Source organism: Anser anser (assembly GCF_964211835.1).
Source record: "Anser anser genome assembly, chromosome: 1".
Taxonomy (NCBI): Eukaryota; Metazoa; Chordata; class Aves; order Anseriformes; family Anatidae; genus Anser; species Anser anser.
Window position 1 is genome coordinate 145,418,234 of NC_139720.1, and position 17,306 is coordinate 145,435,539.

General features: G+C 37.1%; 1 protein-coding gene and 1 long non-coding RNA gene across 3 annotated transcripts in view; one reads left to right on the forward strand and one right to left on the reverse strand.

Moving 5' to 3' along the window:
- Positions 1-10,427, forward strand: part of SLC5A7 (solute carrier family 5 member 7) — a 30,749-nt gene extending 20,322 nt beyond the window's left edge. For both annotated transcript variants that reach the window (XM_083821494.1, XM_083821495.1), the window contains exons 7-9: positions 1,580-1,733; positions 2,848-3,065; positions 3,824-10,427. In XM_083821494.1, coding sequence (XP_083677620.1) covers positions 1,580-1,733; positions 2,848-3,065; positions 3,824-4,447 — 996 coding nt within the window. In that variant the 3' untranslated portion in view covers positions 4,448-10,427. The remainder of the gene's footprint in view (positions 1-1,579; positions 1,734-2,847; positions 3,066-3,823) is intronic.
- The window catches only part of LOC310893034, a 137,248-nt gene that overhangs the window by 31,569 nt on the left and 88,373 nt on the right, over positions 1-17,306 (reverse strand). The gene's annotated exons all lie outside the window — the stretch shown is intronic.

Consider the following 17,306-nt stretch of genomic DNA (forward strand, 5'->3'; position numbering starts at 1 on the left):
GCTAATACTTAACTGATGTCATTCTTGGCAAAGGAATTTATATATTGCAGAAGGCAATAAATACATTACACAAATGATTAAATATTCCTTAAGGTGAAGGTGATGTAGCAGAAGCTTTGCAGAGATGGATGGATGAATTCATACACACACACACATGCCAGAATGAACTGAAGGTTTTCATTATTTAACACCCATATATTACACATGGGATTGGTGGATATTAAACGCTTTCCATTAGAAAACATTTTCCATTCTCAGTGTCCCTGAGCAACTCTACAGCACTTGTTATCATACTCTAGTTTGCGATTTTTTTGTCTGTATTTTTTTAAACAATCTCAGCCAAACATCTTCAGAGTTTTCTGACAATAGAGTTAGTAAAACGCATCATTTTATCCAGTTTAGTTTTTTTTAGACATTCTCAGAGAGCAAATGTATGGCATTAGCACAAGTAGCTGAATTCTGTGTTGAAAGTTTGAAGGTTTCATCTCTGCTGATGAACAAAGGAAAGCTCTGATGTTGCAAAATTGTGACACATTTCCTTTTCATCTTGTTTGTTTTATTAGAGCTCAATAAATTTACACATATTTTGAAAGCTTTGTTAGGGGAATGTTATTAATACTGCAAAGGAAAGCACTCATAAATAGTATGTCAAAATCTGAGTTGCCTGTGAAATATTCATTTGATCCCTGTGTGTGCATGAAGCATATATGAAACACCTGGACACACACTATTAGATCCAAATGCCTCCTGCCTCATTTAGTGTGTAAAACTGGACTGTTCATGTTTAGTGAGCAATTTGCTTTGTTTTCTTTCCATACTGTTTAGTCATAGGCAGTTATTTACTCAGTGGAGGCTATTCAAATGTTGGTCCAAAGAGAGAATTTTAGCACTTGTTTTTCAGCCTTTGATAAGATTCCTTTATATCATATTTTGCAGGTATAACTTTAAGTCTAATCAGGATTTTCATTTATATATACCCAAAACAAGAGAAGAGTTACCACCATAAAATAAAACATTCTTTTACTGCTTTGCACCTAATTTATAGTGGTATCATATTTGATCAAGACAGTGGAAGAATTATTTTCAGATTCTCAGGTTGAATGTACACAGAACTTGTTGCCTTGTTTAGATGATCACATGCATTCACAGTGCAAGATAAAATTTTGCTTTCAAATCCTATCAGTAACTAACCTAATTTTGAGGAGAGAAGCCAAGTTCTCCAAATATGAGATATACCAATACTATTTTATAAATTTTTGTAAGGCTTCATCAAATATTTATGCAGCTCACAATACCTTGAGATTACAGAACTACACAAATGTGAAGTGTTGTTGCTAATTGTACAAAGGAAAACTTGTCTAGAAGAGTGGGATTTAAGTAGTCTTACAAAGGTCCAACATTACTTGCAAGAGTGCAAGTTACAGCTATTATTAACTGACTGATATTCAATAAATGAATGAAAGAGCAGCATCACAGCTTTCAGCATTCAAAAGATGTTTCTATGTTCTCTCTATATGATGATAGCAAAGAAATCCATTGTCAGCCCTCAATAACAGGATGTTGTCCATTGTTTTTGCAGACATTAGGAGGAATCCCATGGCAAGCATATTTCCAGCGGGTTCTTTCTTCATCATCTGCCACATATGCTCAAGTTTTGTCATTTCTGGCTGCTTTTGGCTGTCTTGTGATGGCTCTTCCTGCAATACTCATTGGTGCAATTGGAGCATCCACAGGTAAATGATTAAAAATGAGTAGTATAATAAATGTGTAAAAACCCCATTACGTTTTTAAGTTTTTCCCATTAAGAAAAAAAAATCTCATGGTCTAAGATGAGGACAGGTAGATCATTCAACAGTTACCATCATGGGCAGAACAGACTCAGCATAGGGAGATTAATATTATTTGTTGCCTATCACTAGCAGGCAAGTACAGTGAGAAACTAAAAGCAAACTAAAAATACCTTCCCCCCATACATCTTCTACATCTTCCCCATGAGCAGCACTACAGTAGGGCTCCATGGGCTGCAGCCTCCTCCAGGCCACATCCACCTGCTCCACCGGGGGCTCCTCCACGGGCTGCAGCGTGGAGATCTGCTCCGTGTGGGACCCATGGGCTGCAGGGGGACAGCCTGCTCCACCAGGGGCCTCTCCACAGGCCGCAGGGGAACTGCTGCTGTGTGCCTGGAGCACCTCCTGCCCTCCTGCTGCACTGACCTGGGAGTCTGCAGGGCTGGTTCTCTCACATTTTCTTGAGTTAGATGCTAGTATTTTTATTTTATCGTAACAGTTATAAGTGTAAAGTGACTGTGGTTTTATTCTAGTTGTTTCAGGGAAGTCATTTATCAGGAATTTATTGTCTTGATCAAAACACCCTTGTCACCTTTGTTGTCATAGTGAGAGTTGTCCCTATTGCAGTGACCATGTAGCTCAGCTGTTAGAAAAGCTCTATTAAAAATGTTTGATACGAGGCTTTGAGCTTTGAGCCTGTAATAATTCAAGCGAGTAGTTAAACACATCACAAACGAACTTGGATCTCAGGTTGATTTTACTGAGGAAAATGGTGTTTATGAGTCATGTAGATTTAATACTACACATTCTACTGCATTACCACAGGATGTGGTCAAACTTAGCTTAGAGGTAAGGAAAAATGCTGAGCAGAATTAAATCTGCCTAACAGAAATCAGTGGGACTGTGCCTCTCTCAAATGCTTAGGTCCAGCCCTAGCAAATTCAGTCACTGAATACGAATGAAAATGTAGCAATATAAATATTTTACTATACATGAAGTAAAGCTATACTGTAGCTGATGACTGCACATTACTCACAACACACTGGTGTCCATGTTGCAGCCTGGAATCAGACTGAGTATGGTGTCCCTGACCCCATGACTAAAAAAGAAGCGGATATGATTTTACCGATTGTGCTCCAGTACCTTTGTCCAGTCTATATCTCATTCTTTGGCCTTGGTGCGGTATCTGCTGCCGTCATGTCATCGGCTGACTCTTCGATTTTATCAGCAAGTTCTATGTTTGCTCGGAACATTTACCAGCTCTCATTTCGGCAAAACGTGAGATTACATTTCCATTTTTTACTTTTAGAGAAAATTTTCAGTGAGACTTTTACTAGGTGAAGCACAGAGTGTCATTTCTTAATGAAACACCTCTTCCACATTCCTGCCTATGACTAGAAAAAGTATAGCATTTCTTTCCTAACAGTATATTGAGTAAATTGAAAGTCACAAAATATTTATGGTTGTAACCAATGACACAGTTGAAAAAGATCAGGGGAGACAGCTTTCAAGTGTTTTCATGGCACTGGAGTTTATTCTAAACAGCTCCTAATTAGTGTTGCAACCATAAGTTTTACCTAAAATACTTAATGAAACGAGGCATCTTTCTGAATTACTGATTTCTTAGGAAATCATTTGACACAGAGGAAAGGCACAGAACAGGCTAGTGAGTTACAGATTTTCTTAGGAAATGGAGAAAAAATATTCTGACACATGTTTTTTTCTTGTTGATCCATATTGTGGTAATTTTTAAAAGTTATTTCTACAACTCTGTTGTTGTTTTTTCTTTGACACACTATCAAATTTCCGAACTTTTTCCAAACAAACAAAGATTAATAACTTGACAGCCACACCCCTTGTTTTTTTTTTCCTGTGCTTGAGATAGAGATAGAGATAGAGATATTAGTTTGTAAATATTATTGAATGTCTTGCAAAATTTCCTTTTACAATGTAGTGTCTTATACATACTCTGCTCATAAATGAAAGCACATGTATATTACCACAAAAAAACACCTAACACTGCACTTTTTTTGCAGGCCTCAGACAGGGAAATCGTGTGGGTCATGAGAATCACTGTTTTTCTGTTTGGAGCATCAGCAACAGCAATGGCACTGCTGGCTTCATCTGTTTACGGCCTGTGGTACCTCAGCTCTGACCTTGTTTATATCATCATATTCCCTCAGCTCCTCTGTGTGCTATTTATTAAAGGAACCAACACCTATGGTGCCATTGCAGGATATTTATTTGGCCTTGTTCTCAGAATAACTGGAGGAGAACCATACCTTTACCTTCAGCCCTTGATCTACTATCCTGGCTGCTATCCAGATGAAAATAATATCTATATCCAGCGATTCCCATTTAAAACACTTGCAATGCTTACCTCCTTCTTTACTAACATTATAGTCTCCTACATAGCTAAATACTTATTTGAGAGTGGGACTTTACCACCAAAGCTGGACTTCCTTGATGCTGTGGTTGCGAGGTACAGCAGAGAACACATGGACAAAGCAACTCTTGTAAAAAGTGACAATATTGTATTAAACGAACTTGCACCTGTAAATCCACGACACAGTCTGACTTTGACTTCAACATTCACAAACAAGGAAGCCTTTAATTATGTTGATTCAAGTCCAGAGCTGTCCAACACTGAAGATAATTAAAAAGTCCTATACCCACAGACAAAGCAATGCAAAGCAGGGTATTCTACAAAGAATAGTCAGAGTCATTTTATCAGAAGAAAAACAAAACTTTGGAATAAAATACCACTTTAAGTTGGTTCTATGACCAGGAGCATCCCATAGGAGGAACTCTTATCTGGTGTTATCTGACATGTTGGATAAGATCATAGTCTGTTTACTGAAAGATACACTCAGATCCCTTTCTTTCCACCCAGAACTATACACTATGTAATTAAAAAAATATTTACAATTGAAAATATAAGTAGGAGAAAAGTGCAACAGTTATTTAGCTAAGACATCATATGAAGAAATTATAATACAGTCACTTTGAAATACTATCAGTCAACATTTTATTGGAATTGTATGAAAATATATTGTCACAGCTATAAGTGATTTATTACTAAAGAGCTAGTTGCCTGGGCAGACAGATATATAACTTCCTTGGGTTTTTGGTTTGGTATTCTTTTCCTCATAAAGTGTTTCAAAGAATACAAATCTAGTATTTTATAATTTGTATAAGACAGTAAAATGTGCAAATATTAATAAATTCCTTATGGGAGTGCTAAACATTATATATTCATTAAAAAAAAAAAAGATTAAATCACAGGTTTAAAGTGATGTTATACCTAACGCAAGATGACCTTAAGCAAAGTATGTAATTATAGGTGTTCTTTTTCCTGTGTTTAGTGGCTGTCACCAATGGAGGATAACAACAATTTTAAAGCAATAATTGGAGTTGAAACTCAACTTGTGAAAAATGACAGAACTTTTATAAACTGAATAGAACTTTGCAATGTTGTAGAAAGAAGCCTTATCTTGATTTATCATCAAAATGAACACTAAGCAAATCAGTCTGACACCGAGCAACCACAACAATGGAGCAAATATTGAAAAGTAAAGAGAATGAAGGAGGCTGCTTGAAAAAATTAAGATTAAAGGGCTTTCCATGGGGAAAATGACCATTTTTCACTTATTAAAAAAAAAAAAAAAAAAGCATAGTCTCAAATACAACAAAAAGTCTTTTGGGTTGGACTTGCTGGGATTACTCTGGAAAGAGTAAATTTTCCATGGAAAATCACCTTTTCTCAAAAAATTGATTTCCTATGGGAAGAGAAGCTTGGTGGAGAGCTTTCCATGTCTATAAGTGTCCACCTCCAGAAGCAGCAGCAGCAGCTTGGAGGGGATCTGAAAGGAAAGCCGAACCCACAAGCACAGCAAAACACACAGCATTGTCTATATAGACTAGACTCCTTTATCACAGCTATCCTCCTGGGCAAACTTGGTGCCTCTGTGGAGCACCAGCAGCGGTCAGGCACAGGTGTGACTTCACTCATAAATTGTAAAGCTGGCTAGGAACATCAAAGTAGGGAGATTAAGCCTCTTCTGACTTCGGTCTGGCCAGCAGGGAACACGCAATTTTGTTTCCGTTTGCCCACGGCTGAGATGATTGTGTCTGTCCTCATTGGTACCGTGCCTTTCACAGTGGAAGATCTAATAGCTAGTACAATTAAGAGTTATGCTCCAGTAATTCTTTTTAATATCTACGCATGATACAAAACATGCAAGTGAAATCCAGATATCCTCCTCTTGCTAGTCACTGGTGAAAATTTCTTCTTAACATCTACAGCAGGAGGAAATATGCTGGAGGATAGAAAGTGTAAGAATAGGTTTTGCTGCTAAAGGAAGAAGCCATCAACTTGTACATTCAGTGTTGACATAAACTTTCTCAAGGTTGAATCCTTAGATATGTTTTTGCTCCTTTTGTGGAGTTTTAATGGCATATATATATTTTATATGTAGATAAAATTAATTTTAGAGATATTATTTTTTCCTGCATACAGTGCATTAGGAATAATACTACATTTGAGTTCTGGGTATGCATTGTGAACTGCAGTATTACTCTGTGAAAAAGTATTGGGTGTGGTCTGGGCGAAGGAAATCAAAATCAAGATCTACACCAAACCCCAGAAGAGTCAATATAGCAAAGAGAATATAAGTTCCTGTGGGGTGAGTGAACAAGCTACTGATGAATTTCAGGGTGCTGCAGATCTCACAAACCAGACACGAGCCCAGACTGTTCATTGCCTATTGAACAATGGAAAAGAGAAGCAGAAAGAAATCACATGGAAGAAAGAGAGGGAAGAACAGAGCCACTGGTGAATTATCCGTTTCTGACCCGAATCCGCTAGCCTGAATCCCTTTTTATGAGGAAATACCAAGTGAGTTTTACCTGCTTCCATAGCCAATGCTTTACATTGAGGTTTCAAATTAAGTTAGGGGATCCTGATTGACAGCTACCTATAAATTTTCCTGAAATTTTTATCTTACTTTTGTTTTGTCTAGGAATTGGTAAAATTTCACTATGAGAAGCTGCTTATTGGCCAGCAGCATTTCTGTATTATGTATTTCAAAATTCTCAAGAGTGGGAGAAGAGGGAAATGGGCAAGGGGATTCAGCTGGACTCTTTTAAGGTATTTTATTTCTCTTGTATTCCCTCATTGCTATAAAAACATAAAGGCTTTTAAAATGCTTAATATGAAATGTCAAATGAAAAATTAAAATGTGTTGGTCCAAAAATTTCAACCCAGATGCTTTCAACATTATCAGAATATTTTATAGTGTTTATCCTATTGAATATTCTTGTGAGATCACTGTGATTTTGCAAAGTTTTCCTGGTTAGATGGAACTACACTTTCTGCGAGAAAATGGTTCCTACAAGGTTTTCCAGTCCTCTCTGAGGAAACTGAAAGGTTATTGCACTGTTACAAACCATGGAAGGTTTATCATGCAAAAGGTAGAAGCAACACAGAAGTCTGTTCATAGTTTGACCTCAGCTCTGCTTTCTACATGGCAAGTCTCCGTGTGTGTCTTTGCATGAGTCCAACAATGGCTGCAGTGGCTGCACTGGTGGGCTGCACTGTGGACTGGATGATTTCACAATCCAAACTAAAACAATCCATGCAAAGTCTGTTTACAAGTTTTCTTGCCTTAGCTCATCTATCCTACCATTAGATTTATACAAAGCTGATCATATAACCAAAGGCCGTATCTATGACAGCTGCAGAAAAAAAAAGAAAAAAGAAAAGAAAAAAAAGAGAGAGAGAGAAAGAGAGAACAGAATACAACCAAGTTGTTTCTACAAGCAAAATGCCAATAGGATGTGATTCTTCAAGTAGACTTTATTTTCCTGTGAATCATCAAATGTTCCTTCTCCACTTTTGCTATTTGTAGACAGTAGTAGTGTGTGCAGTAAATTGGATCTACAATGAGTGAAGTAAACAGCTCGTTTTCAGACCCAGAGGTTATTGTTTCTGAGCCTAAGATTTCTAGATAAAATATTCATATCAAGATCATACACTTCACTTTTAGATTCTTAACATCTGTGAATAACAATTATTTGACAGGTTTTTTTACCTCCTTTGCATGAAATGTGTTCATAAAATCAAAGTTAATACGTAGCTGAGACATCAAAAAAAGTTATAATTTCATCTATATTTATCCATATGGGATAGTATATGTATTATAAATAAAACATGCTTTTGTGAACCTGAACTGAATGTAAACATTAAGTGATCAAATAAAGTAAAAGTCAGACTTAGTCTTTTATTTTCTTATAGTGCAATAATTTAGGATTTCAAATATTTCTTGTAGGAAAAAAATTGTTACTCATTTTTCCTTCTGCCCTTCAAGCATATTTGATCAAGTACCATGTGCAGTTAGACAGTGAGTTATTGTAAGTCTGTTATTAATCAGGGCAGTATTTGTGGCTGTTGTTAAAAATAAAAAAGTATATTTTTGTCTGTGTCAGAGATGTTATATAAAGACTATAACTAACAAAGCAGATAAGAAGCGTAATATAGATATATATGTTTTAACATCATTTGTATTGTATTCAATAGTGCCCATGCAATTCAGGAAAATACTGTCTAGTTTTGGGTCTGTTTTGTCCATCTATTAAAAATAAAGGCATTTATTTTATTATCGCTCAGCGTCACCAGAGGTTTTATGTCATGGGTGCAGCCCAGTAGAAGTGAGGTGAACTTGGCCAAGAGGAATCTGGCCCTGGCCTGGGGGTTCAGTGGGGCTGCAGCTGAGCCTCCCTACAGACCTGCTCCAAAACCTGGTCCTTGTGTCAGAAGCAAAGTTCATATCTCAGTAATCTCCTCCTCACTGTCACAGCCATGAAGAACAGCAGAGACCCCTGAGCCCCACGAAATACAGAAATGGGACTGAAGCCCAACAGGACTCCCTCCCACAGATGCACTGGGAGGGATCTTTCTCTTGCAAGTGTTGTACTAGAGTACAGGAGGATTGACAGGATTGGCAGGGTTGACAAGGAGCACAAATGTGCTATGGGAGCAGGAATGCACGTGCCTAGAAGTTGCAGGTTTAGTTCCACCTTTCATGAGAGTGGACTGGAGAAAGGGTTTGACAATTCTTCACATAGAGGAAGAGCCCTTTGTAGAGGGACATAAAGTCATCATAGGCACTGAATGTGTTATGAATGCAATTATGTAGAAATCAAAATTTTAGCTGACTAAAAATGAAGCTCTGCTTTTATCCTCCTACTAAAATCTTGATTTAATGTCCAAAGACACAAATATCTACTGTACACAAAGACACAATAGCTATTGTAATGTTACTATAATGACATGCCAAATATACAGTGTATTTTATCTCCCAGCTGCTTTACAAAAATATGTGGGCAATACCATCCACCTGTGGATGGAAGAAATAAGGAGCACTGGCATGCTTTCAAGGGCAGAGGCACCCACTCATGGAGCGAAACAGAGCCTATGAATATCAAACAATGTGACATAGCTCAGACATTTCTTTGATGCTGCAGGGCTCTGGCCTTCCTTGCAGTTCTGGAGCTGAATTCCCACTGGTACCTTTGAAAAAATAAAGCACATGTTAAGGCAAAAGCCCGGATGTCTTGTAACTTACATCTCAGAATGAAAGCAATTCCATAATTCTGCTGGGTTAAAAGGACAAGAAAAAAAAAATTAAGATGTAGTGATGATTGCTTTGGAAGCATTAATGAACTACTTCGGCACATGACATCGTAGCTAAAACGTCATATGCAGGCCAGCTGTGCCAGAACCACAGCAAAAATTATTCCATATTTTCCTGTCAAATTCACAAAAGGGAGAGTGGGCATAAAAACAAACAGTGGAGAAGTAAATGGGTAGAGAAAGAAATTAAGCTCTTTAATATAAGCATTTTTATCAAGGAATATTGAACCATTCACTTTCCACCACAGCCACACAAGGACTGATGACAATAGAATATTGAGCAATTACATGAAACGTACCCTCTCTTTAGAGTATATTTAGTTACCAAGGAGTTTAATATCCACGAAAGGAACTGAAAAGACCACAAATACTGAGTAGTTTTCCACTTGAAAATAGTGAACCTGGGTACATCAAAACACCATTAATTCTTCCTGGCTGGGACAGTACTTCCCACTGGAAAGGTTGGAGGAGAATTACGCCAGACGTGGGACAAAGTTATAAGAGGTTTAAAGAAGGCATTGTTACAATGTGAAATGATACCCAGAATTGTTGCCAGGCCATTAAGGTTGTCCCCAGACTGCTTTTGTCTCAAGTCATACATCTCTCTCCCATACAGTCCCCAGGCATAACTAAGGGACTAAACTGATCCAAGGGCTCTAAAGAGCCTTTCCCAATGGACTCTTCACAAGCAGTCATCCTTTTGCAAGAGGTTGTTGGCATAGCCTCAAGCCAGATGTGTTCACTGTCCAGGAACATGCCTGAACACCTTCAGTTTTGTGGTGTGGATACAGCCTCATGGAGAAACAAAGCAGTTCTCCTCTCCTGATCTGGGCTTCCTTTGTGGTCAAAGGAGAGAAGCTGACACATATGATTAATCTCACCAAAATACACACGTTGCCAGGAGATGGATCACAACCTAGAAATACCCATACAAATGTCTAAACATTGGTGATGTGGCCCACTCCTTGCTCCTTGAGGAGGAGGCTGAAGCCATGAATATGATCACACCAAACAGATGTCTCAGGAATTGGTGTGAGGGAGAGGACTTTGAGATGTTTAGTCTTTAGGAACCACTCACAGAAAGAGCATAGTTCTCAGGGGAGTTTACACCTGACTGCCTGGAGCACTGACTTTCTGCAACCAAGACTACAAAAATAGATGAAGGAAAACATCCATCTAGGAGGCAAGTGTTTTGTTATGGCTGGGAGAGATTTATGCTGTCTCCACTGTCGGTGTTAAAAAATAACAGGTGAAAAACAATGTAAACAACAAGGCTGTGGTCTGGAATAAGGCTATACTAAAGAATAAGATAAAAGACACCAGAACAAAAGAATGAAAGAAGGAATGAAAGAAGGAATGAAAGAACAAACGGAAGAAATTGAATGAACAAACTTCTGTGGGTGAGAGAATTGATCAGGTTGGCTATATTGAACTGATTTAGGAAATATCATGAAATCAGAAGGAAGTAATGAAGCTGTTTGTGGAGTAATGCAGGAAACCTGGGTAATGAGGTGAAGAACTAGAACTACTGAAGCAGGATGTGACAACATCAAATACAGAGTAGGGAAAGCACAATAGAATAGTTCTCAAGATGAAAAAGGATTTGTAAAAAGCTTTTGCTGAGGTTACGTAATGAGTTATGTAGGACTAAAGAATTTATCTTGAAAGTGAACAGAAACAATTTTAATATTATTAGTGAAAGAAATACTGCTTCAAACTGATCAAAACTATGATCATGTCAACAGTTGAACTCTGCCAGAGCTTGGGGAAAAAAAAAATAATACTGTTACAATGGCAGGAAACAAAGTATTTTTTGCTCTCCTTGTAGTAGAGTTCCTCCTCAAACAATCAATGCACAGGTAAGAAGGGGGGCTATTTCAGATTTGAATTAAAGTGTACATACATCATTTGAAAAGATCTGGTGACAGAAAAAAAAAAAAAGAAAAAAAAATCTTGAATGCTGAAAGAGATTAAATTATCTTTGTATACAAAGAGCAATGAAAGGAGATATTTAAGCTGAAAAAATTATGCATTAATTCTAATACAAATGAATATACAATAGTAAAGAATAAATCTGGAATGGAAATTAGGAACAAATTCCTCACCAAATGATTGAATTTCTGAAATAGTCTTCTAGTTGGAATATTGTAGATAAAAAACAGAAGTAGTACAATTGGTAGCCATCTTTCAATGTAAAATGTCAGAAGCCAATCAATTCTTAGCCACTTGTTAGTTCTTCCAAGTACGAGTTTTCTGTGGTTATGACTTGAAGCACTAAAATTCGCTTACTTGTTTGGAAATGGATGAGGCATATTTTGCCAAAATACCAATAAATTTTACTGCAAGCAAAAGAATTGAATATATCCTGCCAATTTACTAATGGAATGTAATTATTATCTGCACGTTAATAACTGAGATTAGAGTGCTGCACTGCACTTTGTATTACTCTATTACTCAGCAGTTCACATCCATCAAAATGTTGGACACAATTTTCAGGAAGACTTAAAGAGAAAGATGCCCTCAAAAATGATGGGTCACAGAGAGGATGTCACGCAAGGAGTGAAGCAGCTCCAGTTATCCATCTTGTCATGATTTCAGCATGATTAGGTAAAACACAGATTATCTTTGATGATATTTTGACAACAGACGTGTCTGCTTTATGTTAGTTATGCCAGTAAAAGCTGCAGAGATGTGACAGCAAAATTCTTCTGTTAGGTTTGGCAGAAGCATGCCAATGGTGAGAGGAATTAAATGGTGCCTGCTGCCCAACAGCCTTTTGGTCCTCATTCTGTGTCTCCTTTCTTTGATGATTACATTGTTCTGGGTTATGGCTGCATAAAAATTTAGCCTGTCCTTGGCTCCACAGTAGGTGCCCTGGGCATGAACTTGCATAATGCCTACATACTGACCTTGAATCAGGTGAGAGAGCTTTCATTTAAAGACAGTTGTGTTATCTCACAGAATAACCAACAACAAAAAAACAAATGAACAAAAAACAACAAGTTGTATTGGGTTAAATTGTATGCAATATTGAACAATTCTACAAGCTATTACTTTAACAAATGTTAAGGTTTTTTTTTTTCCCTCCTATATACTAGCACATTTGAAAGATACCAGAGTGTCTTAATTTGCTTTCTTTCACGATAAGGTTTTCACTCCAGTACTGATCAACCACTACTGTTTTCATCCCATGAAGTGCAAGCCTAGTTGCTCAGCATGTGAGATGAATACAAGTATAAACAATGGAAAAGATTTCTAGACTGCACAGTGTGCATTCTTACACACAAAGTCAATGTGACAGAAATATGACAGATAAGTAAACTGATTACCAGCAGTAATATAATTGGCCGATGCTGGTATACCAGAGAGCTATGTAAAATTTAGTATTCTGTGTGACTGTAAAAAAATGTTACAGCAAATAAAGAAACTAATAAGTTCCCCTGCTTCATTCCTGTACCCTGTCCGTGAGGAAACCAATATTTGAAGAGATGATGTCTTTTTATATCTGTTGTCTGTTATGCAGGATATTGGTTAATGTATACTTTAATTATACTTTCAAAACAAAATAGTAACTGCAGATCATTGATAAACTTCAGTAACTAGATGCAAGACACAACCTCAACAGGACAACTGCCATTTCATAAGTTTTAAGGTAGGTTATTAAAATGAGTTATTCAATATGTATCATAGAATCATTAAGGTTGGAAAAGACCTCCAAGATCATCTGGTCCAACTATCCACCTACCACCAATATCACCCACTAAACCATGTCCCTAAGCACAATGTATAAAGCTGCACAGAACAGTAGGTTCTGGCTTATTACTCCATGATAAAAGGAAAAATATATATATATGAATCCTAGTTCTAATGGGAGATTATTTTACTCCAAACTTTGTCAAGACAACTGCCAATAAAAATGTAAATGTCTGGAAAGTCATCTCATGGTGCCTCCAGATTGCAGGCACAAGATCAGGAATTCTTCCTAGCATCACACTTGAAACATGCTGTCCAGCATGATCAGCTGCACATGTGGAGGCAGAATTTGTAGAAACACTTACTGTGGGAGAAAATGAAAGTAAGATTCAGCCCCAAAAAGTTAAAACTCTAGTCATCCAGTGATCCAGTCATCCAGTCATGGTTACTGCCAAGGGCTGATTGGTATTCCTCTACTGCATAAATTAGTACGATATTTGCACACTGCCTGACATTTGATCATACACTTACTATAGCAGCTATCCATGTAATGACTCCACATTAAAGGGAAAACACAGTCATTCAATTTTAGATTTGAAAAACAACTTTATATTTTCCATCAGTATAATTTCTGTTTTTCTACTTCTAGTGAAGTATCCTCAAGGATTTCACTTTTCAAAATTGCTTATAACATCATGGAAATGTCTTTTTAGCAGAATAACATAACATTTGAATAAGAAAATAAATAAGATAGATTTTCATAAGAAGCTTATTTTGATGCTAAAAGGGAAAGGTGGAACCTTCATTCCTGAGCAGGACCTCTGACAGGATTTCAGTGCTGATATTTTAAGGGGAGCTCATTTTCAGAAAGCTCATTTTACAGAAAGTGTTGAATGTTAGCTCCTGGAATATTAAATCTGTTGAAGCTACTTCAAAGTAGATATACAAACTTAAATCTGGAGCTTTTCAAACAGTTCAGTCTTATGCCCAGTGAACTGAGTACAATGTATGCTTAACTCATCTCGCATGAATGCTTGCATTAAAACTTGGGATGCTTGGCAAAGCCTTTTTAAAACTAATTTTCATTCATAAGAAGTTTCTATTCAGATACACTATGAGAAAAGTATATGCACCATTGGCAAGGCACAAACAAAAATGAGTTAAGTCTTGTAGCCTATATGTTCAAAAAGAAAGGTTTTGTTTGAGGGATTTCTCATGTCATTCACTTTCACCTAATCTAGTAAAGCATCTCAAGTTGCACCCCTCACCCATTTTCCTCTCAACATTAACTTCTGTAGATTTATGTTGCACTACAACAACCTAAGGAATACTGAAAAGGTTTTCAGTGGGACTAGAGAAACTATCAGTAGACAGATATATTTCACAATATTGTCATTTAAAAATGAGCGCACCAAAAAATGAGGAAGTCTCATAGCAATTACAGTATCTGCAGTTGTGAGCAGAAATGTCAGTGAAAATAGGCATTTGGCAGTATGACACTGAATGGCATTATCAGGATAATGATGAGTGTTTCCATTACTCAGTTTTGTAATGAAGGCTAATGGTCCTGCCTCTGCTGTCACTGTATGCCAAAGTAGTTTAAAAACAAATAGTGGGTATGCAATTAAAGGCGTACAAACTGCAATTGAATATTCAAAAATAAAAGTCACATTAGTGAGATTCTTGTTAATCACAAAATGAGCCATTGTGAGAATGTTAGCAGTGAAGAACATCTGATTTTCCACCCCATTTGAAATGCATAGGCTGGAATTGTTCTTAATCATGCAGAATGTTGAGGGTAATAATTTCCTGTACCAAGACCATTATTAAAAAAAAATAAAAATGTTGTGCCTTACTTGCAGTATATGTCTGCAGACCTTAAGCAAATTGGGAATAATGATAGGCACTAACAGCGAATAACCTTGATTCCTAAATCAAGGCATTTCCAAAAGCAGAAGAGGGACTGGAAACATTAGATATGTTTGTCCTGCACCCCTCTATGGCGTGGCTATGTGATAGCCAGTAGTTACCTGTATATAAATACTTTGTATGAATAGACGGCTTCTGGATAGGTAATGGAGTCTTGCAACAGTCATTAAGACATCAAGAAATTACTTTTCTAAATACAGATCTACCAAGATTCATTGAAACTGAGGATCTGTGACAAGGAATTAAAAAAAAAAAAAAAAAAAAAAGATTAACGTGGATGGTATCCTTTGCCTTGCAAGAGAAGAAACATTAGAGAGGGCTGGAGCAGGCCTTTGAAGCAAGTTCCTTCTTGCAAGACTACACACTGTTTGTCCTAGCTTTGGTTTTCTAAGCTGCACTAAGAACAGAAGATAAGGGAAAGGTAGGATCACATATTTATTTGTTCTAATATTTGCACCCTAATGAATATTTGCACCAGACTATTGTACTAGTGTCCTTGTCTAATTTCTATAGCTTACACAATTTCTTCCTTTGCTTACATCTTGATTTTTACAATTTTTGCAAAGGCCAAATATCTGCTGCTTCACTGTGCTGAAGAACAATATGAAAACGTAGGGAAAATTATTCACGTACACCTAAGGAAGAGTATATGTGTAAAACTATGAAGGATAACATGGCAGAACAAGGGCAAGCTAGCTAAGCACACAACTTCTGAGCTTCCTCTTATATTTTTGCTTATAAAAATAAAATAGTAATAAAGTCCAGCTTAGGCTATGTGCTTCTCAAGCATCCTGTTTTATATACCTAACAGAAGCCTTGGAACCAGAAGGGTAATGGCATTGTCTGCAGTACAACGGACTGGATAGCTGGCAGATCCACTCAAAATTGTCTTCCCAGGTATCTTGGTCATGGGCACCTTTGCAAAGCAGGTGTTTGATGCCGCTGTTCTAGATCAGGCCATCTGGGCAGCTAGAATGCCTGCCCTGAACAGTTCTTGGGGAAGGGCAAGGGGAATGGACTCAGCCCATCTGCCTGTCACTCACTTGTTGGCTGGCCAGAAGTAAATCCTTTTGTATGTAGAAGTATGTATCTTTTTTCCTCTGCTTTTCCTTGTCTCACCTATCTTGTTTTGATTTAAGCTCTCAAAGGCAACATCCCTTTCTATCTGTATGCAGTGTGTCTAAGGAGAACTAAATTTGTCTGGAATACCTGCATACTGTTGTAATATAAATAATAATGGAAGCTATACATACATCCCTAGACCTCTGCTTTGACAGACACTTCCCCTGTACAATATTATTAGCAATACTAACTTGAAAGCTGGGTGTTCTTTGGCTCTCATTTGTTCTAAGTAATGTCTGGCAGCTTTTATATAACCTTGTGAATGCAATGTGGTGTTAACAATTAGACATGCAGAAGAATTTCCTGTAGTAGAGTATTTATAAAGCTGTCACATTGCCATGCAAAGATACCCCCTTCCAGTCAGATACTGTATCTGGCACTCAATTAGCAATTGCTAATTTGGTATGATAATGTTTTTTTCAAAGAAGCATTTCATTTCACATAAACTGCCTACCCTTTTCCAAAATTCATGTATTTGACAGGGAAATTAGAAACATCTTAGAGGCTTATAAATTCAGTGTTCTGCGTCTATGCCTGCAATGATCCTCCCTCAAAAGAAATGTGAATCCTGTAGGATTACAGGTAATGAACTTTGTAGTTGTTCATTTCTCCAACCTGTTTTTAAGGTCTGGGTTATTGCTCTTACAATTTATCTGTGCTTTCATTATCTACAACTCAAGGTTTTACTATGTATATCTCATCATAGATATTTCAGTTGCATTGCTGGCTCTTTCAGAACTGTTCTTTTTTTCAAATAATAAAATGTATTTTGAAGCCAATTACTAAAGAAACCCTGAAGTAACAGCATGTCTTCGACAGCCTGTCAACCATATGCTGCCAATATCATACATTAATACTAATCCTGTGTTAGAAAACAACCATTCCCTGTATTTGACAGTGCATAACTTTAATGTTAATTGGATTTTTCATATGCATGTAAGTAATTTTCTGAAGGGCTTTAAATTGCAAACTCTTTAAGCCAGGATTTATGTTTATACTTGTCTCCTGTTCTGGGCCAAGTATTATTACAAAAAAATAATTGAACACAATAGCATTTTTCATATGGTTCCCAGATTAGTTAC